General features: G+C 50.4%; 1 protein-coding gene across 7 annotated transcripts in view; it reads left to right on the forward strand.

Moving 5' to 3' along the window:
- UTRN (utrophin) overlaps positions 1-26,797 on the forward strand; it is a 437,542-nt gene that overhangs the window by 131,262 nt on the left and 279,483 nt on the right. For all 7 annotated transcript variants that reach the window (XM_071218696.1, XM_058307593.2, XM_058307595.2 and 4 more), the window contains 8 exons: positions 5,459-5,700; positions 5,838-6,018; positions 7,270-7,415; positions 9,905-10,117; positions 19,708-19,821; positions 20,463-20,618; positions 22,341-22,511; positions 24,686-24,865. In XM_071218696.1, coding sequence (XP_071074797.1) covers positions 5,459-5,700; positions 5,838-6,018; positions 7,270-7,415; positions 9,905-10,117; positions 19,708-19,821; positions 20,463-20,618; positions 22,341-22,511; positions 24,686-24,865 — 1,403 coding nt within the window. The remainder of the gene's footprint in view (positions 1-5,458; positions 5,701-5,837; positions 6,019-7,269; positions 7,416-9,904; positions 10,118-19,707; positions 19,822-20,462; positions 20,619-22,340; positions 22,512-24,685; positions 24,866-26,797) is intronic.

Here is a 26,797-nt window from a genome sequence, read left to right on the forward strand (position 1 = left end):
CTTGCATAGTATATTTTTCCCTATTCTTCCACTTTCAGTCTATTTTGTCTTTGAATTTAAGGTGAGTCTCTTGTAATTAATCTGTGGTTGGGTCCTGCTTTTTTATCCCTTCTACCAATTTCTGATTTTTGACTGGAGTTTTTAATCCATTTACATTTAGAATAAGTACTGATAATGCAAGACTTTCTTCTGCCATTTTGCTATCTTGTCTTTAAAAACTTTATACATTTTTTTGACTCTGAATTCTTTCATTCATGTTCACTTTCCTATTTATCTGATTAATTGTGGTGTAACATTTTAAGCACCTTCCCATTTTTTTCTGTATATGTGTTTTCAGATGTTTTCTTCATGTTTGCCAAGGGGTTAAAAGCGAACATCCTGGGAGTGGCTGTGGCTTAAATGGTTGAGCCCCTGCCTCCTACATGGGTGGTCCTGGGTTTGGTTCCCAGTCCTCCTGAGAAAACAAAAACAATAAGCAGAACAATCAGCTCAGGAAAGCTGATGTGGCTCAGTGGTTGAGTGCCAGCTTTCCACTAAGAGGTTCCAGGTTCATTCTCCAGCCCCCAGTACCTCAAAAAAAAAAAAAAAGTGAACATCCTAAATTTATAGCATTCATATTGGACTTGATGCCAGCTATCTTCAATTGCACAGACACATACCCTTCCTAAGCTTCCATCCCTCACTTTTTAAACTTGTTACAAAATATATCTTTGTAGATTGTATGTCCGAAGCTGAGCTATCTTGACTTGCTATGCTTTTGTGTTTTAGCACCTGTGAGAAGTAAGAAGTGGAGTTAATGCCTAAGAATACAATACAATAGTGAAGGGATTTGTAATTACCCATCTGGCTAACTTTACTGGAGGTCCCATTTCTACAGGCCAGTTTGTTGCACTCTCTAGGGTCCTTTCCTTTCCATCTGAGGAACTCCCACCAGCGTTTCCTCTAGGGCTGGTCTAGGGTGATGAAGTCTCCCAGCTTTTGTTTATCTGGGGATGTCTTAATCTCTCCTTATTGTTGGAAGAAAGTCTCACCAGATATAAGATTCTAGGTTGGCCATTGTTTTCTTTCAGCATTTTAAATATTCTTATTATGGTTTTTGATGAGAAATCGGCACTTAATCTTATTGAGGTCCCTCGTACGTGCCACATGTCTTTCTCTTGCAGCTTTCAGGATTCTGTCTTTGACGTTGAGGTCTCTTGACAGTTATCCTGCTTGTGCTGCTTGGTAGTCTTGGATGTTTATAGTCATGCCTTTTATTACATTTTGGAAGTTTTCTGCCATCATTTCTTAGAACATTTCTTCTGCTCTTTTTCTTCTCCTTCTGGACCCCCATAATGCCTATGATCACATGCTGCATGGTGTCCCAAGGTCTCTTAGGCTCTGGTCATTCTTTTTTTATTCTTTTTTTCTTTCTGCCCCTCGATCTGGATCATTGTAATGTCTTGCCTTCAAGTTCACTGATTCTTTCTTCTGCCAGCTCCAAACTGCTTTTGAGTCCCTCTAGGGAATTTTAATTTCTGTTATTGTGATCATTTTTTTCAGGCTCTGTCTCATAAGTTCGAAGTTTTTTTTTAATTGATGGTTTCTGAATCTTGTTTCTTTGAAGAGACCCAGAGACTCAGAGAGTCCATAATCTCCCTTGGGATGCTGAGTCGTTCAGTACTTATAATACGTCACTTACTGTGCTATGCCGGTTATACCTGTGGCTCCTTGTCTTAAACCTCGGAATTGCAGAGGGCCTCGGCACCCGGGCCTTGTCTGTGGCGAATGTGGGTGACTTCCTGACTCGGGGTTCCTTCCCTCCCCACTATGCCGGGGTTTAGGAGGCATGGCCGAGTTAGCAAGCTGAGGTTGGCGGGGAAACTTGAGGAGGGAGAAGCTGGAGCGAGGTAACGTGTCAGGAAGAAGAGCAGTGGGGAGACCGGACACCGCAGTCCGTGGTCCGTGCCCTTGGGCAGCCCACAGGACCGCTCTGCTTCGTTGTCTCCTCCTCTGGAAACTGAGGCAGGGCACTGGCTGAGTATAGCCTTAGCTCCACAAAATCTGTGAATGGGCAGCCTCTAAGATGTTTCTGGAAAATGATTAAGCACAATATTGGGGACTTGTGGTGTGTGGCTTTAGAAGGTGGGATGTGAGGAAGGACTCTTGTGACCTCATGCTCTTGTCTTATTTCATTGGTAGCTTATGTTTTTCATCGCCGCTTTTCCTTAGCTCCTGAGAGAATTCTGACTCTCTTAGCAAAAGCCATATGTTATTTAAAAGCAAGGGTGGAAACTTGGAAATGGGTGGAAACTGAATGGAGTCTATATATTCTGGGGTTAATTTGTTCCTTTTTGTGGCATGTCTACCTTTTGCTAATGAGGGAATAAAATTATCTTTTTCTCTCTCCTCTCACTGTCTTCCCACTCTATCCTTTATTCTGATTTTACAGTATTGCCTTTTGCCCCTCTCCATGTGGCAAATGCTTTTACTACTGCTACTACTGTAAAACCAGAAATGCTGAAGAGAAATGAGAGCGTAATTGGGCTGATTGCCTTCCCCAGCCCCCGACATTTGAAGTAAGTCCTGGAGCACTGGGAATGAATGTAGAGGGAAGTTGTTACAGAGTGCAATGTGGCGAGTCTGCCCTAGGTAATGATGCGGCTAAGTGATTTGGCTCAGTTAGAAAGGCATAGAAATTCTTTAGTAAAACAGATGTTCAAATATCCTTGTCACTTGTTTCCCTCAAACGAGTTCCATCAAAAGTCACCACAGGCACGTCTGGTAGGACTTTCCTGCCCAGTGCATTTGAATTAAGTTTTGTGATGCCTCATAGAGCATAAAAATTGCTTTTTAAAAATGAGATAATCTGTTTCATTTGCCTTTCACAGCTACAGCTGTCTGGTTTTCTTGGGTAAGCTTACCTTATTCCTAGAGGCCCTCAGTGGAGTAGAGTAGCTGGCCCTTGGACAATGTGGCTTTATGATGTGATACCCATCGTGGCTGCTAAAGTACCTAAACAGTTCCCTTGAGTTCAATAATAATATATTCAGAAGAGTAATGTCAAGTAGAGTGTGTGGCAGGAATGTTATGCTTTGTGTCTCTTTTAGATTATTAAATGATGTGCCGTTAACTTCGGCTTTTTCCTAGTCTTTTTCTAGGAGTTGGGTGTTCCATAGAAATAGAAAATTTCCAACTCCAGTTCTCCGAGAGCAATTGTATCATTTTCAAAGACAATGTACAGTTTTCCTTTCTTAAGATATAAACTGTACTTTGATCATTATCTGATGTTAAGCCCACATGTATTTCCTAAAGCTCAGAACAAGGGAGATTTAAATTCTGAAAACTGGCTTGAAGGGGCAGAGTGAGTGGGTAATTAATCATGGTTAATGACTAAATAAATTGTAAAAGTGGAGAACAAAAAGGACCTTTTTCAGCTTCTCTGTCATAAAAGGGGAGAACCTTTTACCTGTTTTCTAGAGGAATGCAATGATTTTCCACCTCAGTGCTTCACCAGCCTAATTTCCTAGTTACTCCTCAGTTGCCCTGATGTACAAACGAAGTGGCTGTGGCAAGGCCAGTGAAGTTGTTCCTTTGTTGTTCCTTGGTCCTCACAGCACGGGAACGCCCTGGCGGGAGTCCCTGCCTCTCCACCGAGCGAGGTCAGGGATGGTGATCTGCTTTGTCTGGGGCCCCTCGAAGGGGATTGCACCTGCAGGCTGGCTTCAGTGCTCGTCCGGGCTCACAGCTGCTGTTCTCCTGCCCTCTGAAGGGGATGGCCCCTGCCTGTGGGGTCCATTCTAATTATGTCGCTGCATTTGCGTTTCTGATGTTCCAGGGATACAGTGTGTTACAGACATTTTAATTAGTTAATTAATTTTAAAAGATTTTATTTTATTTATTCCTCCCCCCCCCCAGTGTCTGCTCTCTGTGTCCACTCGCTGTGTGTTCTTCTGTGTCTGCTTGCACTCTTGGTGGCACCAGGAAATTGCGTCTCCTTTTTTGTTGCGTCATCTTGCTGCGCCAGCTCTCTGTGTGTGGTGCCACTCCTGGGCGGGCTGCACTTTTTTCACACGGGGTGGCTTTTGCTGTAGGGCTCGCTCCTTGTGCATGCGGGTGCCCCATGTCTTGCACGCGGCAGCATTGCGCGTGGGCCAGCTCACCACACAGCTCAGGAGGCCCTGGGTGTGAAGCCTGGACCCTCTATATGGTAGGCGGATGCTCTATCAGTTGAGCCACCTCCGCTTCCCACAGAGTTTTTAGAGTCATGCAGTCATTTGTGCGTGACCTTGTGTTTTTCTTGTTTTGTTTCCTCAGTGATCCTGCTGCCCTGCATTTAATGGCCTGTGTTTACAAAGCAGACTTGTTTTCCACCCTTCTACTGAAGCAGTAGGAATGCCTAGTCCGTCCTTTCCACATCCAGCCCCTCCTCAGAATACAGAGCTTCCTTGGCAGGTTTCTTGAACCTTTTCCTCATAATTTTAAAGGATTTGGTGGCATTTTAACCTGAGGGAGGGACCATGGATAAAACTTGTCCTATATCACTGTCTCATTTCTGAGCACATCCTCTCCTGAAAATACAAGAGTGTGCGCGGTGCCAGGGGTGTGACGACGGCCTTATTTTGGATACACTCTGACGTTGGTGTTTTGCGAATCTGCTCGCCTGCTCTGCCTCGGCGCGCTGGCCCGGCGCCTTCCCCAGCGGCTTGTGCCGCCCGGTTCACGGTTCGCGTGGCTGGCCGCAGGTCCCTCGTGGTTGCAGCCAGGGTCTTCTTTAGGGTCGGGGGTCCGCCTGCGGAGGGGACACTCCAGCCCGCCGCGGGGCATCCTGGGGTTTTCCGAAGCGAGCGGGTAGCGGGGTGGGCATGGCGTCTTGGTTGGCGGGCGCTGAGCCAGAGCGCCGCAGGCTGGCTGGACGGGGAGCCTCCTCTCTTGGCTTGGACTCAGAAGACTGAAATCGGGGTGTCGGCGGCTCCCGCCTCCCGCGAAGCCTGCAGCACCCCGGGGGCGGCCGGTCGGCTCCCACACTCACTGGCCTCTGCCTGGTCACCTGGCATCCCGCCCCGTCCGCTGTGTGCGGCTCGGCCTCCTGTCCCGTGGCGTGGTCTCGTCTTAAATAACAGCCTCCTCAGAGCAACTCATTGCCCAGACCAGGGCTGGGACCTGGACGTGCCTTTGTGGCCGTGACGCGGTTGGTAACAGGTGGCCACGTCCTCTCTGGTGGGGCAGGGCACACGTGCTTTGCATGTCTCCTGTGACGGCCACAGCACTCCTGAGCCGCTGAGTAAAACCCCTCCCCGCTGTGGTCGTGGAGTTTAAAACGGTTTTGAGGGTGTCGTAGTTGTTTGCTGTTAGGAGGAGCTTTAGGGGCTGACGGGTCTATCTAAACCGCCTCTGTTGGGAGTGCTGGGCATTCCTAATGAATTCACGAGTCTCCGTGGCCTGTCTGAAGTGCTGCCTGTGTCTCGTGTCTCTGCAGAAGGGCTACCCGCTGAAGAATTAAGGAGCGCTCTGGAGCAGGTCGCCTCCGATTGGAAGCATGTATCTCAGCGCTTGGAAGACCTGGCGAGGAAGACGCAGCTGCAGGAGGAGATCAGTGTTTACTTTAAGCAGCTGGATGAGCTCGAAAAGGCCATACAGAAAACAGAGGAGTGGGTCAAACACGCTGCCCTTCCGGAACCTTCCCAGCAGCCCCTGGCGGCTCTGAAGGACTCCTGCCAGGTAAAGCGCCTGCCATCGCGAGCCGCGAGTGGTCGCTCCGCGCCGGAGGGAGGCGTCCCCGCGCCTCGCCGCCCGGGCTGTTCCGCTCTGGGGTGGGCCTGCGCGGGGGCGCCTCTGACCCGTTTTCTCTCACGCAGCGGGAGCTGGCGCGCCTCCTCGGCCTCGGCCCGACCCTCGACGCGGCGCGTTCCAGCTGCTCCGGGCTGCGAGCTCGGCCTGCGGCGCCGGCGTTTGTCCAGGAGGGCCTCGACGGCGTCCTGCGCCGCTACCGAGCAGTCCAGCAGGATTTGGAGGCTCGCCAGCAACAGCTAGAGAACGGTAGCCCCATTCTCCACTCCACGCTCCACGCTCCGGAACCTAAGCCCTCCTCTCTTCTTTCATTCGCCTTTATTGGAAAATTGCTCCCTGTGTAGCCTTGCTCATTTGGCCCCAGGGTCATTCTAGCTTTTGGGTTCACACTGAAAACGCAGACAGCCTCCCATGGTCTAAAGTCACGTTTCTAGAAACGGAGGGGTTCTTAGCAGTTTGCAGGAGCTTTTTCTCCCTCTGCTGCCAGGGCTGAGAAGCCTGCGCACTTTATTTCTGCAGCTTAATAGGTCCAACTGGTAGCAACACCCTCTGTTCTCTTAAAAGAAATCACACTCTTTTTTCAGGATCGCCAAACTTTTCAGGGATTTCTTATTTTGGGAATAGAGCTGCTTTTGCAGAGCTAACTGTTGCAGGGTTTGAAAGCTCATCTCCCTTCCCTGGCATTTTCTCCTTGGCGGCTGTTGGAGCCTGGAATGGTGTGGTGTTATGTCACGCTGTCTGCTGCACGGGCTGGGAAGCTGCACCTTTCCGGGCTCTCCTTGCAGCAGTGTGGCATTGTGCGCCGACGGGAAGAATCTGGGAGTGTGCGGTAGACACGTGGGTCCCGGGACGTTATTGGGCACCGGCTCTTGGCTTGCTGGCTTTAGCTAACCTGGAGTGGGGAATGCACCTTTGAGAGCACCTCCCTCAACTTACCGTAACCAAACATGCGCTCCTTGTTGACAGGATCCTAGGCAGGTGGCAGTTTCTTAACTTGTGGTTAGCTGGCTTCACCCCTTCCTGCTTCAAACGAATCAGTTTCCTCCCCAGGCCAGTGCTGCTCGCTTGTGATTTTCACGGGAGGGGCTGAAGCAGGTGCCATTGAGGTGGGCTGGGCCGTCCCCCCTCTCGCTTTGCTGTGCCCCCGCCTGCCGTGTTCCGGTGCAATCTGTAACTGGCCGTTCACCTTGGCACGTGAGCCTGAGACCAAAGCTCTGTGGAGCGCTGTCTGCAGAGACATGTTTCCTCAGGGTGAAATAAGGACGAGAGTGGGCTGGTTCGTACTTCAGCATCGGTATCAGGAGGAAGGAGATCACGGAGTCCAGAAACGCCCACGCAGTGATCTGCTTTAGTGACTGAACCTCTTTTCAATGTTAATTGTCAGGTCTCAGGTGTTAAGTATTAGAATTCGGTTATTATAGACAGAACATAAATGGAATGGAAGATAATATTTGTGTCCTAACGTGATTTTTCTCAGCTTAAGTGTTTTTAAACCAACAGAGCTGAAGAGTCAGCCTGGCCATGCCTACTTGGAAACCCTGCAAACTCTGAAAGATTTGTTAACTGATGTGGAAAATAAAGCCCAGACTTCTCTGGATGTCCTTAATGATCTTGAGAAGGTGGAAAAGGCCCTGCAAGGAAAAAAGGTAATGTGTGTGTTAGGTGTCAGAATTCGAGGGCTGTTTCTAATGGCTCACATTGCATGATAATTTGAAGTGCTTCTTTAGGTTTTTAAGTTTTTTGTTAAAGGTCATTTGTTCTTATAATTTAAAGATTACTTACTAGAATGTAGGACCTGGGCTAAAAGAAAATTTAGTCAATAACATCTTTTTAAAAAATTGGAGACACTAAGTTCACAGAAAAATCACGGAGAAAGAACAGAGTTCCTATATACTGCCCCAACATGTGTAATTTTTCTTAACATTTTGCACTAATGTGGTATGTGTGTTAAAATTGATGAAACAGTATCATTTTACTTACACTGTAATCCATATTTTTATGGTTTACTGTTTCTGTTGTGCAGTCATATTTTTTAAAAAAATTTATTCTGGTGACATATGTACTACCTAAAATTTCCCGTTTTAACGACTTTTCAAGTATACCCTTAGGGGCATTCATTACATTCACAGTGTTGTTCTCCCAGAACTACGAACATTCCCAAATGTTTCCTCACCCCATACTGAAGCATCTTGCCAATTGTACATTAATTCTCCGTTCCCCACCCCTGCCCCTTGCTAACCTGTATTCTAGTTTTTGACTATGAATTTGTGTATTTTATTTCATTTCAGTGACATCCTAGAGTATTTACCCCTTTGGGTCTGGCTTATTTTACACACATGATGGCTTAAAGACCCATCCCTGTTGTTGCCTATAGAAGTTCACTCTTTTTTAGGACTGAATAATAGTCCATTGTGTGTATATACCACATTTTGTTTATCTGCTCATTGGTTGAGGGACACTTGGTTTGCTTCCAGCTTTTGTCAGTTGTGAATAATGCTGCTATATGAACATCGGTGTAAAAATGCCTGTGTGAGCCCGTTTTCAGTTCCTTTGGGTATGTAGCTAGAGGTGGGATTGCCGGGCCATACGGTAATTCTATAATTAACTTTCTGAGGAACCCCAGACTGCCTTCCCCAGAGGCTGCCCCACTTTACATTCCCACCAACAGTGGGAAAGTGTTTCTCCACGTCCTCTCCAAAGTTATTTCCATTCCTGAACAGGAGCCATTCTAGTGGGTGTGAAAGGGTATCGCCCTGATGGCTAATGATGTTGAATATGTCTTCATGTGCTTTTTGGCCATTTGTGTATCTTTGGAGAAATGTCCATTGAAGTCTGTGGCTGATGTTTTCACTGGTTGCGGTTTTTTGTTTTTGTTTTTTTCTGAGTTGTAGGATTTATGTACTCTGGGCATTAAATCCTTATTTATCAGATATTTCCAAATATTTTCTCCAGTTGTGTAGGTTGTCTTTTATTTTCAAGATGAAGTCTGTTGTTGGTCTATGAAAGTTTGCGATTTTTATGAAGTCCCATTATCTAATTTTTCTTTTGTGGCTTGTAGTTTTGGCCTAAAGTCTGGGAACCCATTGCCTAACACAAGGTCCTGAAGATGCTTCTGTGTTTTCTTCTAAGAAATTTTATAATTTGGGTTCTTATATTTAGGTCTTTGATCCATATTAAGTTAATTTCTGTTTTTAGTGTGAGATAGGGGCCCTCACTCCTTCTTTGGCATATGGATATCTAGTTTTCCCAGCACCGTTTGTTGAAGAGAATATTCTTTCCCTACTGAGTGGACTTGGCACCTTGTCAAAATTCACTTGGCCATAGATGTGAGGGTGTATTTCTGAAATTTCAGTTCAATTCCATTCGTCTATATGTATCCCCTTGTGCCAGGAAAATGCTGTTTTGATTACTGTAGCTTTGTAATAAGCTTTAAAGCAAAAAAGTGGAAGTCTTCCAACTTCTTTTTTCTTTTTCAAGGCGATTTTGGCTATTTGGGCTACACTTTCACATAAATTTGATGATCGACCTTTTCCATTTCTGCAAAGAAGGTTGTTGAAATTTTGATTCGTATTGCACTGAATCTGTAAATTGTTTTGAGTAGAATTGGCATCTTAACAATATTTAATCTTCCAATTCATGAACATGGAATGTTCTTCTATTTACTTAGGTCTTCTTTGATTTCTTTCAGTTTGGTTTGTAGTTTTCGTTGTACAGGTCCTTTACCTCCTTGGTTAACTTATTCCTAGTTGCTGTTAATGAATTCCTTCATATTCATTAGCCCCTGATTCTCCACCTGTTAAAATATCTTTAATACAGTGAAGAACAGCAGTTCTCGCCCATGTCGTTTGGTTTGCTAGCTTTGAGGCTCTGCGCCATATCCTTGGAAAAACCACCCAAGTCCGCCTCTCTCCTGGCTCTCCTGGGGTGCCGCTCCACGGCTTTTGGGGCACAGGTACATCAGGTGTGGCCTGCACTAAGTCATGAGGGGAAGCTTCACTTTCCTATTATGCTTTTTTCTTCACAGTTCTTATGCAGTAAAAGGTTTTGAAAAAATTTGCCTGCTTTATCACCTGTATTGTTTCATCTGTACTGATGAATTATTGTGCATATTTCTATTCTTTTAACACTTTTCCAGGCTCTTGATGAAATCCTTGAGAGTCAAAAACCTGCATTAGATAAATTTGTGGAAGAAACGAAGGCTTTGGAGAAAAATGCCCTTCCTCACGTAGGAAAGAAGTACAAGCAAGAATGTGATGCTGTCCAAGGAAAGTGGGACAAACTGAAGCTCGATATCTCCGCAGATGTGCACCTGCTTGAGGACGTGGTCCCCAGGCTCAGAACTTTCGAGGTACGTCCAAGGCCATTGGCCTGTAAAGTTGTCCTTCCAGTGTCCTACCTCTCAGTGACAATAGACATTGGAGTGTTTGACATTCTTTCTAGACTCAGGTTTATTATGTCCTTCAGGAGGGATTTATAACTTGCCCACTGAAGACATACTTTTGTTGTGCTGGGAAGCACGTTCGTTTTCACTGTGTCTTGCAGAAAAGGCTTCTGGCTGGAGGTCAACTGACCTTGAAAATAAGAGAAAATTGCTTCAAGGTGCTCAGAATAGTGTTCCCGGGAGGGGAGCCTGTCATTTCCTGGGGACAGCAACTTGGCTGGCGTCACTGAAGCAGCCCCGGCAGCAGCAGAGCCGGGGCTTTGACCCACTTCTGTTGAGGTCTCAGACGTCCCGAGATGAAAATCTGCACGCGGCTGGGACCAGTAGGGTCAGGCTAGGAAATCAGGCAGTTTGAGGGACAGGGAAGTGCGAGGCAGGATGCTTTGCTCTGCCTGAAAACGACAACAGGTGGAGCAGTGAAAAGTCCACAGGAGGGGGACGGGAGGACACTGAGGAGACGGTGGTGGAAGGGAGGGTCGGCAGAGGCAGGGAGGGCATAAACGCTTTCCTGGGTGGAAGGGGCGATGCGGAAGCGCCCCGTGGGCGGCTGCGAAGGAGAGAGGTCTGGGGCAAGAAGGAAAGGCTGCGCCCCTGCCGCCTGCCCTGGCCCATCCGGATGCCAGGGATCTCGGTCTTTTTTTTTCTTTTTTCCACTGATGTGTCCCAAGAGACATGTGTAGAGCAGTGCCTGGCACCAACAAGGCATTCACAAATAATTTTGTTTTTAAAGGTTTATTTTTTATTTATTTCTCTCTCCTCCTCCCCCCCCAGTTGTCTGCTCTCTGTGTCCATTCGCTGTGTGTTCTTCCGTGACCTCTTCTATCCTTATCAGCGGCACCGGAAATCTGTGTTTCTTTTTGTTGCGTCATCTTGCTGTGTCAGCTCTCCGTGTGTGCGGTGCCATTCCTGGGCAGGCTGTGCTGTTTTCACACGGGGTGGCTCTCCTTACAGGGCGCACTCCTTGCCCATGGGCCTCCCCTATGTAGGGACACCCCTGCGTGGCAGGGCACTCCTTGTGCGCATCAGCACTGTGCATGGGCCAACTCCACACGGGTCAAGGAGGCCCGGGATTTGAACCGCGGACCTCCCATGTGGTAGGCGGACGCCCTAATCACTGGGCCAAGTCTGCTTCCCATATAAGTAATTTTCAATAAATGAAGTACAATGGTAATAGAGGTTGAGATTTGGAAACCAAATTACACATCTACATTTATGCATGTGTGCACATATGTACATGTGCACACGCACATAGTATGTGCACATGTGCATCTCTGCATGTGTGTATATATGCGCGTGTATTGCACGCACATGTGTACATGTGTATAGGCACATATTTATGTGTCTACAGGTACGTGTACACATTCATGCACACATGCGTACATACACATACACGTGTGCACATGGACATGTATATGCACCCATACACACAAATATCTACACACATACCTATACATACACAATATGTACACATGGACCTGTGGTCTCAGCTCTCCCGCTCAGGTGTGGGTGGGCGTGGCCTCAGCGCTCCGGCTCAGGTGCTGTAGCCCAGGGCCTCCTGCAGCCAGGTGGGGCTCACAGCACACTCACGAGCCCCTGTTCAACGCGTGTGTACACACCGAGGTGCTCTTGTGGTCTTGTTGCAGCAGGCGTGTGCTGCTCGGCTCTTTCCTGATTGTTCTTTTGTGTCCTAAGTACGAGGCTGTGGACAGTGTTGGCATTCCCCGATTGTCTAACCGCTTTGTGGGGTTTTAATTCCAAAGCGCGGTTTTGCCCTTTGACTTGCCTTGAAGAACTGCTTCTTGGTTAGCCTCTCACCAGTCACTTGGCAGCCAGCACGGTCTCCTTTTTCAGTGTCCTGCTGGGCGGTTTTTCAGGCGTTAGGTTCTGTTTGTCCTTACGGTACGTGGTTCCGTAGGTGCGAAGCCCAGTGCCAGTTGGTGGTGGTATTTCTTGGGAACAGAAGCGGTTGACGCAGTTCTGGAATGCCCCTTTTACTTCTCCAAGTCCTATTTGAAACATGCTCACGTGAAGAAGTTGCAGGAATAGAGTAGACGCTGTTCAGAGCCCCCGTCCTCCCAGGACCACTTCTGCTGGAGCAGCCGCCCTGGCCGGGGTTTGGCTGCAGGTGGATGTGGTCATGTGGGAAGGAAAGGTCCCCGCGCGGCGTGCGTTCTCACCATTTCCCCCACGCTGGTAGAGGCAGGCGAGGCTGGACCTCGCTGAGGACGACGTACCTAGGAAGGGCTGCGTGCGCCGGCATGGCACCAGGCCCAGCTGGTGCTTGGAGGCGTCCCCGTAGTGCCGTTTCTAGCTCCGTGCCCTTGCCTTTGCCGTTACAGCGACACGGCGCTGTTCTCCTCGCCGGTGCCGCCTCCCCTGCCAGCACCGGGGCCCTCTGTGCCGGTGGAGATGGGCGACACGGCCTCCCCACCACGGAGCCAGGCGCGAGCGAGAGCCCAGAGCCTCAGTCGTCTTCTGTCTAGTCCATGCCGATGGGATGACCTCAGTTCCTGTACTTAAGGATTAAAATGTCAGCTGTGCTTTTAGAAGCCACCTCACAGAAAGTGCTTCCACTCCTTCAGGCAGGGACTCATTTAAAATTAGATGGACTGTGTAACTTTTCCGTATTCTTTTAATATTGGTTTTACTGACATATTTTCTCATGAACCGTGGGGATCAAATATTGTAAAATCACAAGAGGCCACTTCTGTTTCTCTTACTGGAACTCCCTGCAGTATCATCTTTGGATTCAGGGTTGCAAAGTGCTCTGTGTTATTTCCGTGGTCTTTTGAAAGGCTGATCAACAGGTCCCGTCTACCCCGGGTTTACCTGCACAGGACTGGGTTCGCTTTAAGAACAGCGTTTTCTTGGGTCCACAAATGACTCAAACCAGCACAAGGACCAACCTTTGAAGTTACTTCAGAAAGCACTTTAGGGTAAAAATGCAATGATAGATACTTCCTATGACTAAAATGCAGCCTGGTTGATTTAATTCTTTGGAGATAACATGTAATTGGTGTAACTATCTCATGAGATTTTGCCCTTGTTTTGAATACACTTTACTTCAGTACAGAGAGTACCAGTACATTCCAAACCACAGAACTTCAGAATTCTGTTAGTTTCAGTGTCGATGCCACTGTCTGTTTTCCCTGCTAAATAAGGTAATTCTTTTTTAAAAGAGTGTGTTTGAGGCTAATGAATATGATAAAAGCAAACAAAATGGGAGCCCACCACCTTAACTTACTGTATCACTCGTGTCAGTTTGCCTTCTCTGTGTCTTGGGTTAGAAGTTGGCATCTCAAAGGAAGCTGAAAGAGCGTGGATATTCTAGAAGGTGGGGCAGCAGCCCAGGAAAATGCTGAGACTGGAGCTCTGCACGTGTCTACCACATACCGGGTGCTGTGGGCCTGGCAGTCTTGAGTCCAGTGCCAGGAGCTTCAGATGCCCTCCAGGCCAGGGGAGGGGCGGTGGGCAAGGACCCCAGAATTCCTTGAACGGCCTGACGTCCCTTTCCTACCTCAAAAACCATCTGTGAGTCTGGCTTTGGGGCCAGTGTAGGCTTTTTGACCCTTCCAAAGTAGAGTATTTGATACTTTGTTTTTCAGAAGTAGCATATTAATAATTTTATAGTTGTTTGAGAATTTGTGGGTATAAACAGGAATGACACATCGTTGCTCTAGAATAGCATTTACCACTTTTTTTTTGGCAGGTGAAATAATGAGACATTTATTCTAGAAATTTACTAGTAGTTTTTACTTCTCTGTATGGCTTTACAAGAACTGATGCCCCTCTCCGCACAGTATTGTATCTAGATGTTTGTGTTTTTACTCTGCAAGTGGATTATTGTAGATTAGAAACCGGTAAGTGCTTCAGCCAAGTGACATTTATGAGGATGGAGAAATGGCATTTCTCTGTGGGCTTGTTGGTGTTCTTCTTTACTTTTCTGTTCCGGTTTTAAATCCCTCTTTGTGCTCACTCAGTGTCTTCTTGATGTTGTTCATCTCTTTAGCCGTATTGTCTTTCAACTCAATTTGATTTTGGGACTTTGTGTGCAACTAATTCGTGGATTAGTTGTCTCAAGTCCGGCGTCTCTTCTGGGGCTCTGATGTCTTCCTTTTCTTGGGCCTTTTCTTCTGTCTTCTTAGCATAGCTCACAATTTTTTGCTGCTGTCTGGGCCTCTGATTAGGATGGTGAGTTTACAGCTCGATTTCTGTCTCTTTCGTAGGGATTTAGTGTGGGAGGCTGTGTTACTTCTCTTCTTTGATTCTTGCTTCAACCTGGGTCTTTAGGATTGTTCCCGGTAGTTGCTCGGATCTGGGCGCGGGGCCCAGTCATGGCTTGCAGGGCTGCTTCTCAGGGCCTTGTGCAGGGAGGTGGTAAAGGCCGGCAAAGCTGCTTCTTTACTTTTCCTCACGTGCACTTCCTTGGCCGGCCAGCAGACGGCGCTCGTTGACAGCGCTCCCGGGTCAGGGCTGGTGCGGTGTCTTTGCTGGGCGGGGACTGGGTCCTTGCGATAGAGGAGCCTGAGGTCAGACTCTCAGAGGCAGTTCTCGCCCTCGCCGGCAGCCCCTCCCTCTCGGGGTAGGAAATAATTCCGCGTCCCGCCTGGGGAGAGGGTCGTGTGTCTTTAGTCCCCTGCCAGCTCCCGGGGCCAACGCTGGCCCGGCCTCGAGGGGCTCCTGGACACAGCAGACCAGAATCAGCCCTAGGCCAAGACCCTCGCTGCCCTTCCCTGGGGCAGTGGCCTGGGCCCCCTTGTCGCAGCCCAGTGGCCGGAGAATTCACGGGTCTGCAGGGGGTGGGGGTGGGGTTGGCAGTCACGGCCGCTGCTTTTAACTCATTTTGCCATCGCGTTCTTTCCCTTTGTCCCCCTCTCTTCGGGTGGTATCCAGCCTTCCCCTGGTGTCCCAAACCCTAGAATATTTTTTTCCAGGCCACTTTAGCCTGCCCTCCAGCCATTCTGGGAGAGACGGGAGCTGGTGCCTTTCTAGCCCGCCCCTTCCCGGAAGCTGGTGCTCCTTGTGTCCTGGTCGCAGCCTTTGAGAGTTCCGCCACGCCTGGCCTGAGGCAGAACTTCCCTTCCAGGCAAAGAGGGGCAGGGGCCAGGGCAGGTGCGAGGGCGCTGCCCGCGCTCTCCCTGCGCGTGGCGGAGCGTGTGAGGAGCCCGTCCCCTGCCCCAGCTCTCCACAGGAGCTGCCCTCCCGCCTGCGCTGCTCCTGCTGAGCCGTGTTGGGCCAGGTGTGGTCAGAAATACAAGCAGGGGCTCTGCCAGGGGTCGTCGCCAACGTGGCTGGCACGATAATTACAGAAACATACACTGCTGCTCACGGCCAGCACTTGCCCTGGCAGCGCCTCCCTGCGCAGACGTGGGCCTCCCTGCGCAGATGTGGGCCTCCCTGTGCAGACGTGGGCCTCCCCGCGCTGACGTGGGCCTCCCCGCGCTGACGTGGGCCTCCCCGCGCAGACGTGGGCCTCCCCGCGCAGACGTGGGCCTCCCTCGCTGATGTGGGCCTCCCTGTGCAGACGTGGGCCTCCCTGCGCTGACGTGGGCCTCCCTGCGCAGACGTGGCCCTCCCTGCACTGACGTGGGCCTCCCCTCGCTGACGTGGGCCTCCCTCGCTGACGTCGGCCTCCCTGCGCAGACGTGGGCCTCCCTGCGCAGACGTGGGCCTCCCTCGCTGACGTGGGCCTCCCTGTGCAGACATGGGCCTCCCTCGCTGACGTGGGCCTCCCTGCGCAGACGTGGCCCTCCCTGCCCTGACGTGGGCCTCCCTCGCTGACGTGGGCCTCCCTGCGCTGACGTGGGCCTCCCTGCGCGGACGTGGCCCTCCCTGCGCTGACGTAGGCCTCCCTGCGCTGACGTGGTCCTCCCTGTGCTGACGTGGGCGGGGAGGCTCCCGCGGGGCTCTCCCGGGCAGGGGTGCGGCAGGCGTTTTACGAAGCTCCGATCACCCCACCGCACACCTGCCCCGTGCCGGCGCCTGCCCAGGCCTCCACCGCCGTTTCCAGAAGGGCCAGGTGGGGCAGGCGTGGTTGTCCCCGAGGCTCCAGGAGCAGAAATTGGGTTCTCAAGGCCATGTGGCCACGAAGGGCTGAGCTCACACCCAGGTCTGTGCCCTCGTGGGCGCTGCCTGCCCTGGAGCCCCGCGGTCAGGTCGCCGCCGGAGTTCTGTGGCGAGGACAGCGCGGCTGCTGCGTTTCCCCTGGACTCGTGGTGCTGCTGGGTGGCCACGCGGCCACGAGCTCCTCGGTGTCGCCCGCTCGCCTTACCTAAGAGGGAAGGGGAAGGAGCAGGCGCGGGGAGAAGGGGCGTGCTGGCCAGAGCCGCCTCCGGGAGGGCGGGGGCCGCGGGGAGGAGCGGGCGCTTCTGGCAGGCGCTCGCAGCACCCGGCGCGGGCAGTCCCGGCGCGGGCAGTCCCGGCGCAGGTTTCGGGGCTGAGACCTGCTGCTTCTGCGCGTCCTGAGGCCCTCGGCCTGAGGGACCGTCACTGTCTTTCACGCCTGGACTCCGTGCGTCGCCCGGCAGTGCGGCGGTCGTGCGGCCCGAGAAGCTGGGGTGGCGAGGTAAAGCGAGGGCTTGGCGGTCCCTCAGGAGTCCGTGGTGTGTACCGGATTCCATGGCTTTGCCCCGAGGCCTCTCCCTCCAGGGTCCGAGAAGGGGACCCTCGGGCCGAGGCCTCCCCGCTGCGTGGAATAAGGGGAGGGGCGCCTGGGTGCTGCGAGGCTGCGCGGGGCGGGGACGGCCTCAAAGTCCCCCTCGCTCCGGTCCAGTCAGAGAACGCCCGGCTGGGTTTTCTCAGCAGGTGGCTGAACGCGGGCGCCGCCTCCCCGGCTCGAAGCCTCCAAAACCACTGGGGGCGCCCTCCTGCCCCTCGCGGCTCCCTGGTGGCCGCCCCCTGGTTCCGCGTGGGGCGCACGCGTCACCCCCGCGCACGGCCGTGCTGCGTTTCCTCTCCCCTTCTGGCGTAGCTTCCTGGCTGCTCAGGCCAATACCTTGAAGTGGGCTGGCTGAGCCGGGGGATCGGCTCGCTCGCGGCTGTGGGGGTGAAGGAAAGTCCACGTCACGGCGACGCCTTCTCCCCGAAGACTGGCGCTGGGCGGCCGCCCGTGGGCCCGGCGCCTGCGCCGCGTGGCGAAGCACGGGGCGTCCCCTGGCCCCTCGTTCTCTTCGGCTCCGCTGATGTCCGCCTCTTGCTGCTCTTGCTTCTGCGGCTCGTTCTCTCCCCGCATTCGCTCTGCCTTAAAGGGCTCCAGCAGCAGGACGCAGCCCGCTGCTGATGCCTGCACCGCGCAGCTTCAGCCAAAGCGCCCGCTTGCACTGGGCCACGCGCGGGTTGGGTCAGGCGAGGACCGCGTCTCTCTGGGGTGGACAGCTCCATCCACCGCACCTTCTTATCGGGCCCCCCTGGACCAGGGCCCTCGTGGTCCACTTCGGCCTCATCTCAGCTAAGACCCCGTTTCCAGATCAGGCCGTGTTCTGAGGTCCTGGGGCTTGGACTTCCACACGTCCTTTCTGGGGGACACAGCCCACAACTCCCCTCAAAATCAGGACGTGATTTTTAGGGTGCGTTGAGCCTTCCTCCCGCGGGGAGTGCCCCAGGGCTCCCCATGACCCGCCCCCCGTTCCGAGGCTCACTTCTGCGTGCTGACGCGGTGGGCGACCTGCCCTGTCTCAGGGCCACTCCGCGCATCTCGTGAGAAACTAGAAAAACGGAGACGGACGCTAAAGACCAAGCGAGCCTGATGTCAGGTCCCGGCAAAGCTGAGACGAGCGACCAGGCGGAGTGCGAGTGTGCGTGGCGGGAGGCGTGCGCTGGAGTCCCGGGGCTTCCAGACTTGTTTCCGTCAAGGGGTGCTTTCTTGTGCTCAGTTCTGGAGCGGGGATACTCTATCTTCGGATGGCTCACCTCGGAGGGGCATGTGTGGGTGGTTTGGTTTGCATAATACCTCCACCTGTCATTCTTGGTAAGTCCTGATGTCAGCAAGGTACTTGAGAAAGTCTCGTATGAAGCCCTTCCGGCAAGAGGGTGCAAAGCCTCTTGTGTTAGTTGCGCAAACCCCTGTGTTTTGAAAACGATGCCCAGAGTGTGTTGGTGGATGGCGACATGGTGCCCCTTGGGGAGAACTTGGGCGGGCACTGCCCCGGGCCCTGTTCTTCACACACAAAAGCCTGGAACCCACTGGAATGCCCCAAGAGCAGAAGTACATGCCTCGCTGCCAGGTTCGAAGAAGAGAGGAAGCTGGCAGAATTGCTGATATGGAAGGCAAAGTTCAAGTTATTCAGTCGGCTGCTGTCGTTACGTCGTTCACCGTGACTGCTAACCTGATGACACAGAGCTCAGGACTCATGAACGGCAGCTCCGGAGCTGGGCGTCAGCATTCCTTAAGGAATGTGGGGTTGGAGAAATGTGGTTTGGGGGGAATGGGAATGCTGGAGTTTCAGTTATATGTGAACGATGTATCTATAAACCAATAAAAACGAAGGAAATCCAGCCCTGCGGTAAGGACACAGCACCTGGAACCCGCTTCCGGTGGCCCCTACGAGCGTCATGTCTGTGGTGGCCCAGTAGGCTCCCCTCTAGGGCCATCCCTCGTGTGAAGGAAGTTGGTTCTGTGCTGGTGCTGTAAAGACTGAAAAAGCCAGGGCTGATGCCAGAGCCGATCAGAAGGGGAGGGCGGCTCCTGGAGAGCGCGACCTCGCAGGTGTCGTGGGAAGGGCTAGGGGTTCCTCTACAGGACACGGGGGAGGCGGAGAAGTGTCAGTGGGGCCTTCTCCAGCAGGCCGGTCAGTCTGCGTCCACTCTCGGGGACAGGCTCCAAGCACAGATTTGAAGAAGGCACCGGGAAGCAGGTTCTGCTCCATGCAGAGGTGGCCACAGGGCGGTGCCTTCCCGGAGCTTGGACCGTGTGTTTGTGTTCCTCGAGGCCAGGCTCCAGCGCACCATCTCTCTGAAGTCTCTCTGCACAATGGTTCCTTTCCCACTTGCCTCCGCCCCTGCGCCCTGTGCAGGGAGCCTGGAGCTGGGCCTTGGACTGTCCTTGCTCTCGGTCAGCGAGTGCCCGGCAGCGGGGCTGCTGCATCCCCTCTGCCACGCTGTTGGCTTATTCCTGCTCTGGGCAGTTAGCTTGGGAGAACGTTCGCTTTAGGTTATAGGAGAACAAAAGCTTTTTTCACTGATTACACCAAGAAAAACCTTTCGTCCTGTTATTTGGGTTTTAATCATAGACACTGCTTGTGTTTGAGCTGAGTAGCTGGTTTACGGGAGAGTGCTTGGAAATTTTTGGAATGATTACTAAGCTCTTACCTCTTGAGGGTTGTAGTCAAGAATGAAGAAAATGATAATTTTCAAAGTTGAGAGCTTTAAAAAAGAACTAAATGAAAATGATGTTAACAAAGTTTTGAACACTTACCTTTTCCCCGTGGCAGTGGCTCTTGCGATGCGATGGGCTGAGTGTCACTGAGTCACATCCTTCTTTGTCCCTGTGTTTGATGCAGGCTGATTCGAGAGTCCTGGACAAGTGGGTGGACGGAGTGAAGAGCTTCTTGCAGAAGGAGCAGGCAGCCCCCGGGGACGCAGAGGGGCTGCAGAGGCAGCTGGGCCAGTGCTCGGTGAGTCCTGCCCACCTGCTGGGGACCGCCGCGATGAGGGACGCTGGTTTCTTTCTCCTTGGTGCTTGCTGCGAGTATTAAAAATGGAAGACTAGGGCAGGACAGTAAACCTCAATAAAATACCATCCACCAGGGAACATTACTGCCTTTGCTGCTAATTAAAAAAGCACTGAGGATTCATATTTTCATTTTTGACCATGGTCATGAATTTGGAAAGCAAGAGCCAGCGTGATTTTAGTTCATCTGGAGCTGCTCTTTTCTGTTACGATGACAGCCTTAGTGTAATAACCACCGATTGCATGTTGCTCTTCTTGTGCCGTGTGGACAGGCTTTACGAGAAACATGTTTAAAGAAGTGAAATGTGGGGAAATACCGTATAAAATTGATAGTAAGTGAAGTCACAGGCTTCTCTAAACTAATTGGAAGTACTCTTCCCTATCGAATGTCTAGTATTTCCAGTCTAATTTGGCAGATGGCTACGTGGAGCACCCAGGTGAAATGGTTTCTTAAGTTGCAGTGTTATTAGGTAGTTAAAAGTCGGCTTACAGTCTTTTCTTACAGTATTTGCAGGGATATGAGCAAACCATAATCATGACTCACATAGGAGGTGAACTCAACGCAGGCTTATTTTTTGTGTCTAGGCACTTGTTAATGAAATAGAAACCATTGAATTATCTCTGAAAGACATGAAAGAAATAGAGGCCACCCTTCAAAGCTGTCCAGTTGCTGCAATCACAACCTGGCTGCAGGGAAGACTAGGTGACCAGCGAACCCAAGTGGAGAAATGTAGCAAGGAGGTGAGTTTTCTCTCTGCATGGTCTGTGGATTTCAGGAGGTGCAGACGGTGGCTTGTCTTGACCAACCAAGGAGGTTTCCTAAACGATGCAGTTGAAACTACTAGAGTCACGTCGGCATGGTGTCAAGTTGGGGCAAAGAAGGGATAATTATTTTTCAAAGAAGGGAGGGTACTAAGAGTCCAGTTTGGCCCCAGACTTCCCCTTTTTATTGCCTTTGGTCCAGTTTGACACATGCATCTGTGACATCTCCCTTGCTGCAAGGACATTTGTATTGGTTACCTGTAGTGACAGCCATTCAGCCTTTATTAATCCAGCAGGAATTTATTGACCAGCTGCCACGTGGCAGGCCCTGCTCTCGGCACTGGGGTTATAGCACTGGATGAGGCAGAAAGCCTCTTTTGAGGAAGCCAGTCCAGTGAGTGGGACGGAGGATGAGCGCAGTCATAATGCACGCTGGGTGGGGCCAGCGGTGGCTGAGGTAGCTGGCTATTTCAGGAGTGGGCAGGGAAGGGCTTTCTGAGCCAGTTCCTGGCTCTTGTATTTCACTGATGAGTAAAAATGTTGAAGAGTTGGACAAACATAATTGTCCATCTTTTTATTTTGCTATGAAAGGACAGATAAGAAGAGCCAGCAAACCAAATCATCTGTGCTATCTATTGTAGCCATCATATCATGAAAGAAAGAACATTTTAATACCCCCTAACCTTAACACCACCCCCTGCCCGCAAATATAGAGGATACTATCTCAGAATGGTTTCTAATTTTGAGGGTTTTGAAAAGCTCCCTACACGGTCCTTTTTTTCTCATTTCTCTATTGATTCATGAACATTTTGTCCTTGACTAGTGTTCAAAGGCAGTTTTCTGGAAGTGGGGCCCAGAAATCAGTGTTCATGTTTAGAAAGGGCAAAATTTAAAAAGCTGATGAGCCAGGTGTGTTTTGGGCATGGGGGGTCCTGCTCGTGGAGGGCTCAGGAAAAGTGACGCCCCCTCCTGTGGGAGCCCCCCTCCTGTGAAGTGCCACTGAAAATCGGGGAGCAGCCGGCCAGTCCAGCAGAGTGGCACCCACGTCCAGGTCAGCTGGTGGCTGTGAGGTCCCAGTGAGGGGCCGTTTGGAAATACCTGTCGACCTCTCCGAAATGCCTAAGTACTTCATCGAGCCAGACTCGTGTAGCTCTTTCAGGCGCCTGTGTGGAACTCAAGCTCAAATTGACCCAAGCCTCTGTCTCACGAATTTTAATAGACTCCCTACCCCAGCCCCCACCTATAAGGGAAATCTTAATAGTGAGTCCTTCAAAAAGGAGAAAACGAATATTTCGGTTTCTCCTGGGATTTTTTTTCTCCCCTAATAAACAGTGTAGTAGCAAATTTCCTTGATGTACATGCTTTTATGGCTGTAAATTAGATTCCTTGAGATGCAGTAGGTTGAGTGTCCCTGTGTCACGTCCCACTTTGTCACTGTGGGGCTGCTCTGTCAAAGATTAAGCCTTTTTGGCATTCAAGTAGCTACTTCCAGATTGATATCCCAAATGGGGTATGGGATCCAGTTACGATTATCGTCTTCATTCACAGTGGCTGCACACAGCATATAAAGGGTCTTATTTGAAATCGTAGAACATGGGCGGACTTCTGTGGGAAGTTATCACTTGAAGTTTTGAAAACTAGAACTTGACATTTAATATATATTAAAATTTGTTTATTTGGGGAACGATCTTTTCCTTCTAGATTGCTCTTCAGAAAAATAGGTTGTCTGAAAGTCAGGAGAAAGCAGTGAACTTGAAGAAAGACTTGGCCGAGATGCAGGAGTGGATGGCCCAGGCTGAGGAAGAGTATCTGGAGAGGGATTTCGAATACAAGTCACCGGAAGAGCTTGAGAGCGCCGTGGAAGAGATGAAGGTGAGGCTGCGCGAGAAGGCCTTGCCTTCTGCTCTCCATCTGTCTGTCACCTGTCCATCACCTGTCCGTCTCCCGTCTGTCTCCCATCCGTCTCCCCTCCCGCCCCCTCCCCCGGTACATGTATCTCACGTCTCACCTCTCCACCTCTCTGTTGGGAAAGCAGCCCTCTATGGACTCGTCATCATTCTGAGTAGGATTTAAAATTTCCCAGGAAGAGAAGGGGAGCGGCTGGGATTCGAGAGGGGGAGGGAAGCCAGCATCCTCTCGCTCAGCCTGGCCAGTGGGGAGAGGCAATGCCTTAGGTTAGGGCTCTGGGGAGCCACGGAGAGTGGCTTGGAAGCCCCGGGTGTAGGGTGTGAGCATAAGAAAGCCTTCCCGCGTCCCCACGGCCTTCTCCCTGCCCTGTCAGGTAGTGCACGGGCCGCTGGGGTGTGTGACAGATTACCCCTGGGCCGCAGTGAGGACGCCAGCGATGCTGCGTCCACAGAGTGGATGTCCTGGAAATGCGTGTGTCCTGCGCCATTAGTCTCGGGCACTCTTCTTGATATAATACAAGAACCAGCGTCATCCCCAAATTCCAGGCACCAATTCAAGTCCTTGAGTGTCCAACTCAGTAGAAACTATCTCGCAGGCTGCTTTTTTCTATAAGGTGTAGCAAGTCAGGAGGTGTCACTGCTCACCTGAGAGTGAAATGCAACCAAAAGCCTCTGTGCAGAGAAAAGAGGCCGATACAAAGTTAGTGCTTATTGTGTGTGAGTCACAGTAAATGGGACTGCTGACCTTCTTCATTGGTGTTTCATGGTATTTTCATAGAAATGTCTATTTTTCTTAGTTCTTTTTGAAAGCCCCCTTTTTCTTTATTAGAGAAGTTGTGGGTTTAAAGAACAGTCATGCTTAAAATACAGGATCCCATATACTACCCTTTCATTAACACCTTGTACTGGTGTAGAGTGTTTGTCACCACTGATGAAAACACACTTTTATAATTGTATTATCAGTTAAATTCCGTGTCTTAACTTGGGATTCACTGTGTAGTTGTATTCCCTTACCATATGTAAATGTAACATTTCCCTTTTTAATCACATTCATATATATAGTGCAGTGCTTTTAATTATACTCACAATGTTGTGCTGCTACTACCACCATCCATTGCCAAAACATTTCCATCATTCTAGACAGGAAGCATGTACATTTTAAGCATTTTAAGAACTTTCCATTCCCTGTCCGTGCCCCGTCCCTGGTAACTTATGACCTGAGTTTTGACTCCTTGAGTCTGCTTATTTAATTATTTCAAATTACTGAGATCATACAATATTTGTCCTGAAAGTGCTTTTAAAAAATATCCCATATTTAAGGTATTTTGCAGTAATTAACATGTTAAAAGTTATCTTAATTTTATTTTTCTCTTCCTTTAGGCTTGTGATATTATAGTTCTATGATTTAAAAAATCATTATAGGTGAAAGTTTAGAAGAGCAGAGTTTGAAGTCCTTGATTTTTAGTCTTCTAAGCTGTCTTGGGCCTTCTTAAGCCACTGCCCTTGGTTACTTCCCCCCCCAGAGAAGCTCAAGGTCAGCGAGCAGTGAAGCCGCCACGGGAGAGCGGGAGAAGCCCCTGCCGCTGGTTCCCCTCAAGGCAGAGCTCTTTATCTTGAGTGGGGGTGGGGGGGGGGATTTCCAGGGAAGAAGCTTGTTCTGGATCTTCCCAGTGGAACTTTATTATCTTTGAAATGCTGTTAAATATCAGAAGGACAGGTGTTCCAGGAGCAAAAAAAAATTTGAGTTACTTGGGGACCTTTTTAAAGAGCACCTCTGCTATGGCGTGCCATCATGTTTTGCAGAAAGTCCTTGATTGCAGTGTAATGGGCTCACACCTCCAGGGGCCAATTAAAATAAGTGGCTTCGATTCTTATCTTGGACCCCCAGTTTGAAAATACACAGTTACCTGAGGTGCCCCCAGTGTGTCCCCAGGTGATGCTGCCTGTGACCTTGTGCCCTGGGGCGTTCGAGGGGCACTTTATGCTTAGCCTTCTGACCTCCGCCAACAGTCACCCTACCGATCTCCTAAAAGTGCCCACGTTAGGCAGAACGAATAGCCTAGAAATTCTAATTTTGATTTAGTTATTTAAAAAGAAAAAAAAGAAGTGATTTACCTGCCTTTGTTCTTCCTGGAGCAGAGGGCGAAAGAGGACGTGTTGCAGAAGGAGGTGAGGGTCAAGATTCTCAAGGACAACATCAAGGTCCTGGCTGCGAAAGCGCCCTCTGGTGGCCACGAGCTGACGACGGCGCTGCACGTGGTGCTGGAGAGCTACCAGCTTCTGTGCAACCGGATCCGGGGCAAGTGCCACACGCTGGAGGTAGGCGCCCTTCCTTCCGCCGCTCCTGAGACGAAGACCCCTGCGCTGCAGCCTCGCCAGCGGGGGCCGAGGGAGGAGCCCGCTGGCCACCGCGCCCTTGCGCTGGAAAAGCTCCGTTTCTCTTATTTTATTATTTTTTTCTTTGTTTTCTTTTAAATGTTACATTAAAAAAATATGAGGTCCCCATCTACCCCCCACCCTCCCACATCAACCACCTCTTTCATCATCGTGGAACATCCATTGCATTTGGTGAATACATCTTGGAGCACTGCTGCACCGCATGGACAGTGGTCTACATTGTAGTCTACACTCTCCCCCAGTCCACCCAGTGGGCAATGGCAGGACACACAATGTCCAGCATCTGTCCCTGCAGCACCACCCAGCACAACTCCAAAACCAGGAAATGCCCCCACATCACATCTCTTTTCTCCTCTCCTACCATCAGCAGCTACTGTGGCCACTTCCTCCAAATTAATGCTACAATTTATTCCATTACTAATCACAATAGTTCCCCAGCAGAACACCAGTAAGTTAGAGTGGACTTACCATTTCTCTTTTTAAATGCTGACCAGGAATGAAGAGTGGGTTTGGTAATAGGTTGATTAAAAGGAAATAAGGCTTAAAAAAAAAGAAGAAGGTAGAGAGGGGACTCAGGTCTGTCCCCACTAGCAGAAGGTTCTGGGCACATCGCTGAACGTCTTCAGGCTTTGGTTTTTCCATAGGTGAAATCAGGGTTTTCAGGCAGGAACTTGGAGGGCCTGATTCAGTCCTAACGTGGTTGACGATGCAGAGAAGGATCGCGATTTCCTCTTCTCGATGTTATTTGGAGCGCTGTCTAAGGCTAGGGAAGCACCTGGAGGGGAGGTGGGCTGGGGCACGCCCGGCTCTTGCTGGACCTTGGGTCTAACACATTTTTCCCCCGGCCACCAGGTTCAGGACATGGATGATTCTATGAACTGTTTTTCTTGTTTATTTTTAGATCATGTCTTAGTTTGCTCAAGGGCTTCCCATGCAAAGTACCAGAAATGGGGTGGCTTTTATAAACATTGATTTGGGGTAAAAGCTTACCGTTCCGTGGCCGTGACATGTCCACGTCGAGGCCCCAGCAGAGCTGCTTTCTCGCCAAGTCAGCTGCTAGGGATCCTGCATGCTGCCACGTGGCGGTCGGCCGTTTGCGGGGCTCGTCTCCCCAGCCGGGGGCTGCTCCGTGGGCCCAGCCTCTTGGTGACTTAGTGCTGAAGTGACTCGCCAGTCCTCACCCACACGGCAGGGTCCAAAATCACGGCGCACCCTTTCCTGTCCCTCGGTATCCCCGTTTTTGTCAGGCCCTGCAGGGGCTGAGCGTCAGCTGGAGCCACACCTCGGTGACGTCGGGCGGCCAGGGGGGCTCCCACCCCAGGAGGGGGTTAGTTCTGAAACACGGCTCTCCTCTCGGGATTCCTAAAAGAATTGCAAACCGTCCCAGGCCACAGTGACTTTGGTTACAACTTATAAAAAAGATTTAAGAGGAATTTCAGTTGATGATAAAATCTCCTCGCCTTCAAAAATGGTTGAGGGCAGTCCTAAAATGGTAAAAATTCATAATGGCAGTATTTAAAGTAAACTCACCCATTGCTCATTTGTTCTGAACCTATTTTTTGCTAAGATAAATATTTATATTTGAGACTAGTGAGAAAGGTATTTTTCACAGAAAGCCTCATTCTTGATTATTAATATATTCTGTAACATAAAACACCTGAGGCTGTTCATTTAAGAATTTAAAATTCTATAAATATGTTAGTACTATGTGTGACTAATCCTAGGTCTTAACTAATGATATTTGCCTTGCATTTTATTACAGTCCTATCCATGTTTTCCTCTGGCAGACCTCCCATGATTCTGCTCTTTTCCATTTCTCCTACTCATTTATAGACAAAGTAACAATTCATGATA

This window comes from Dasypus novemcinctus, chromosome 11, assembly GCF_030445035.2.
Source record: "Dasypus novemcinctus isolate mDasNov1 chromosome 11, mDasNov1.1.hap2, whole genome shotgun sequence".
NCBI classification, from domain to species: Eukaryota; Metazoa; Chordata; class Mammalia; order Cingulata; family Dasypodidae; genus Dasypus; species Dasypus novemcinctus.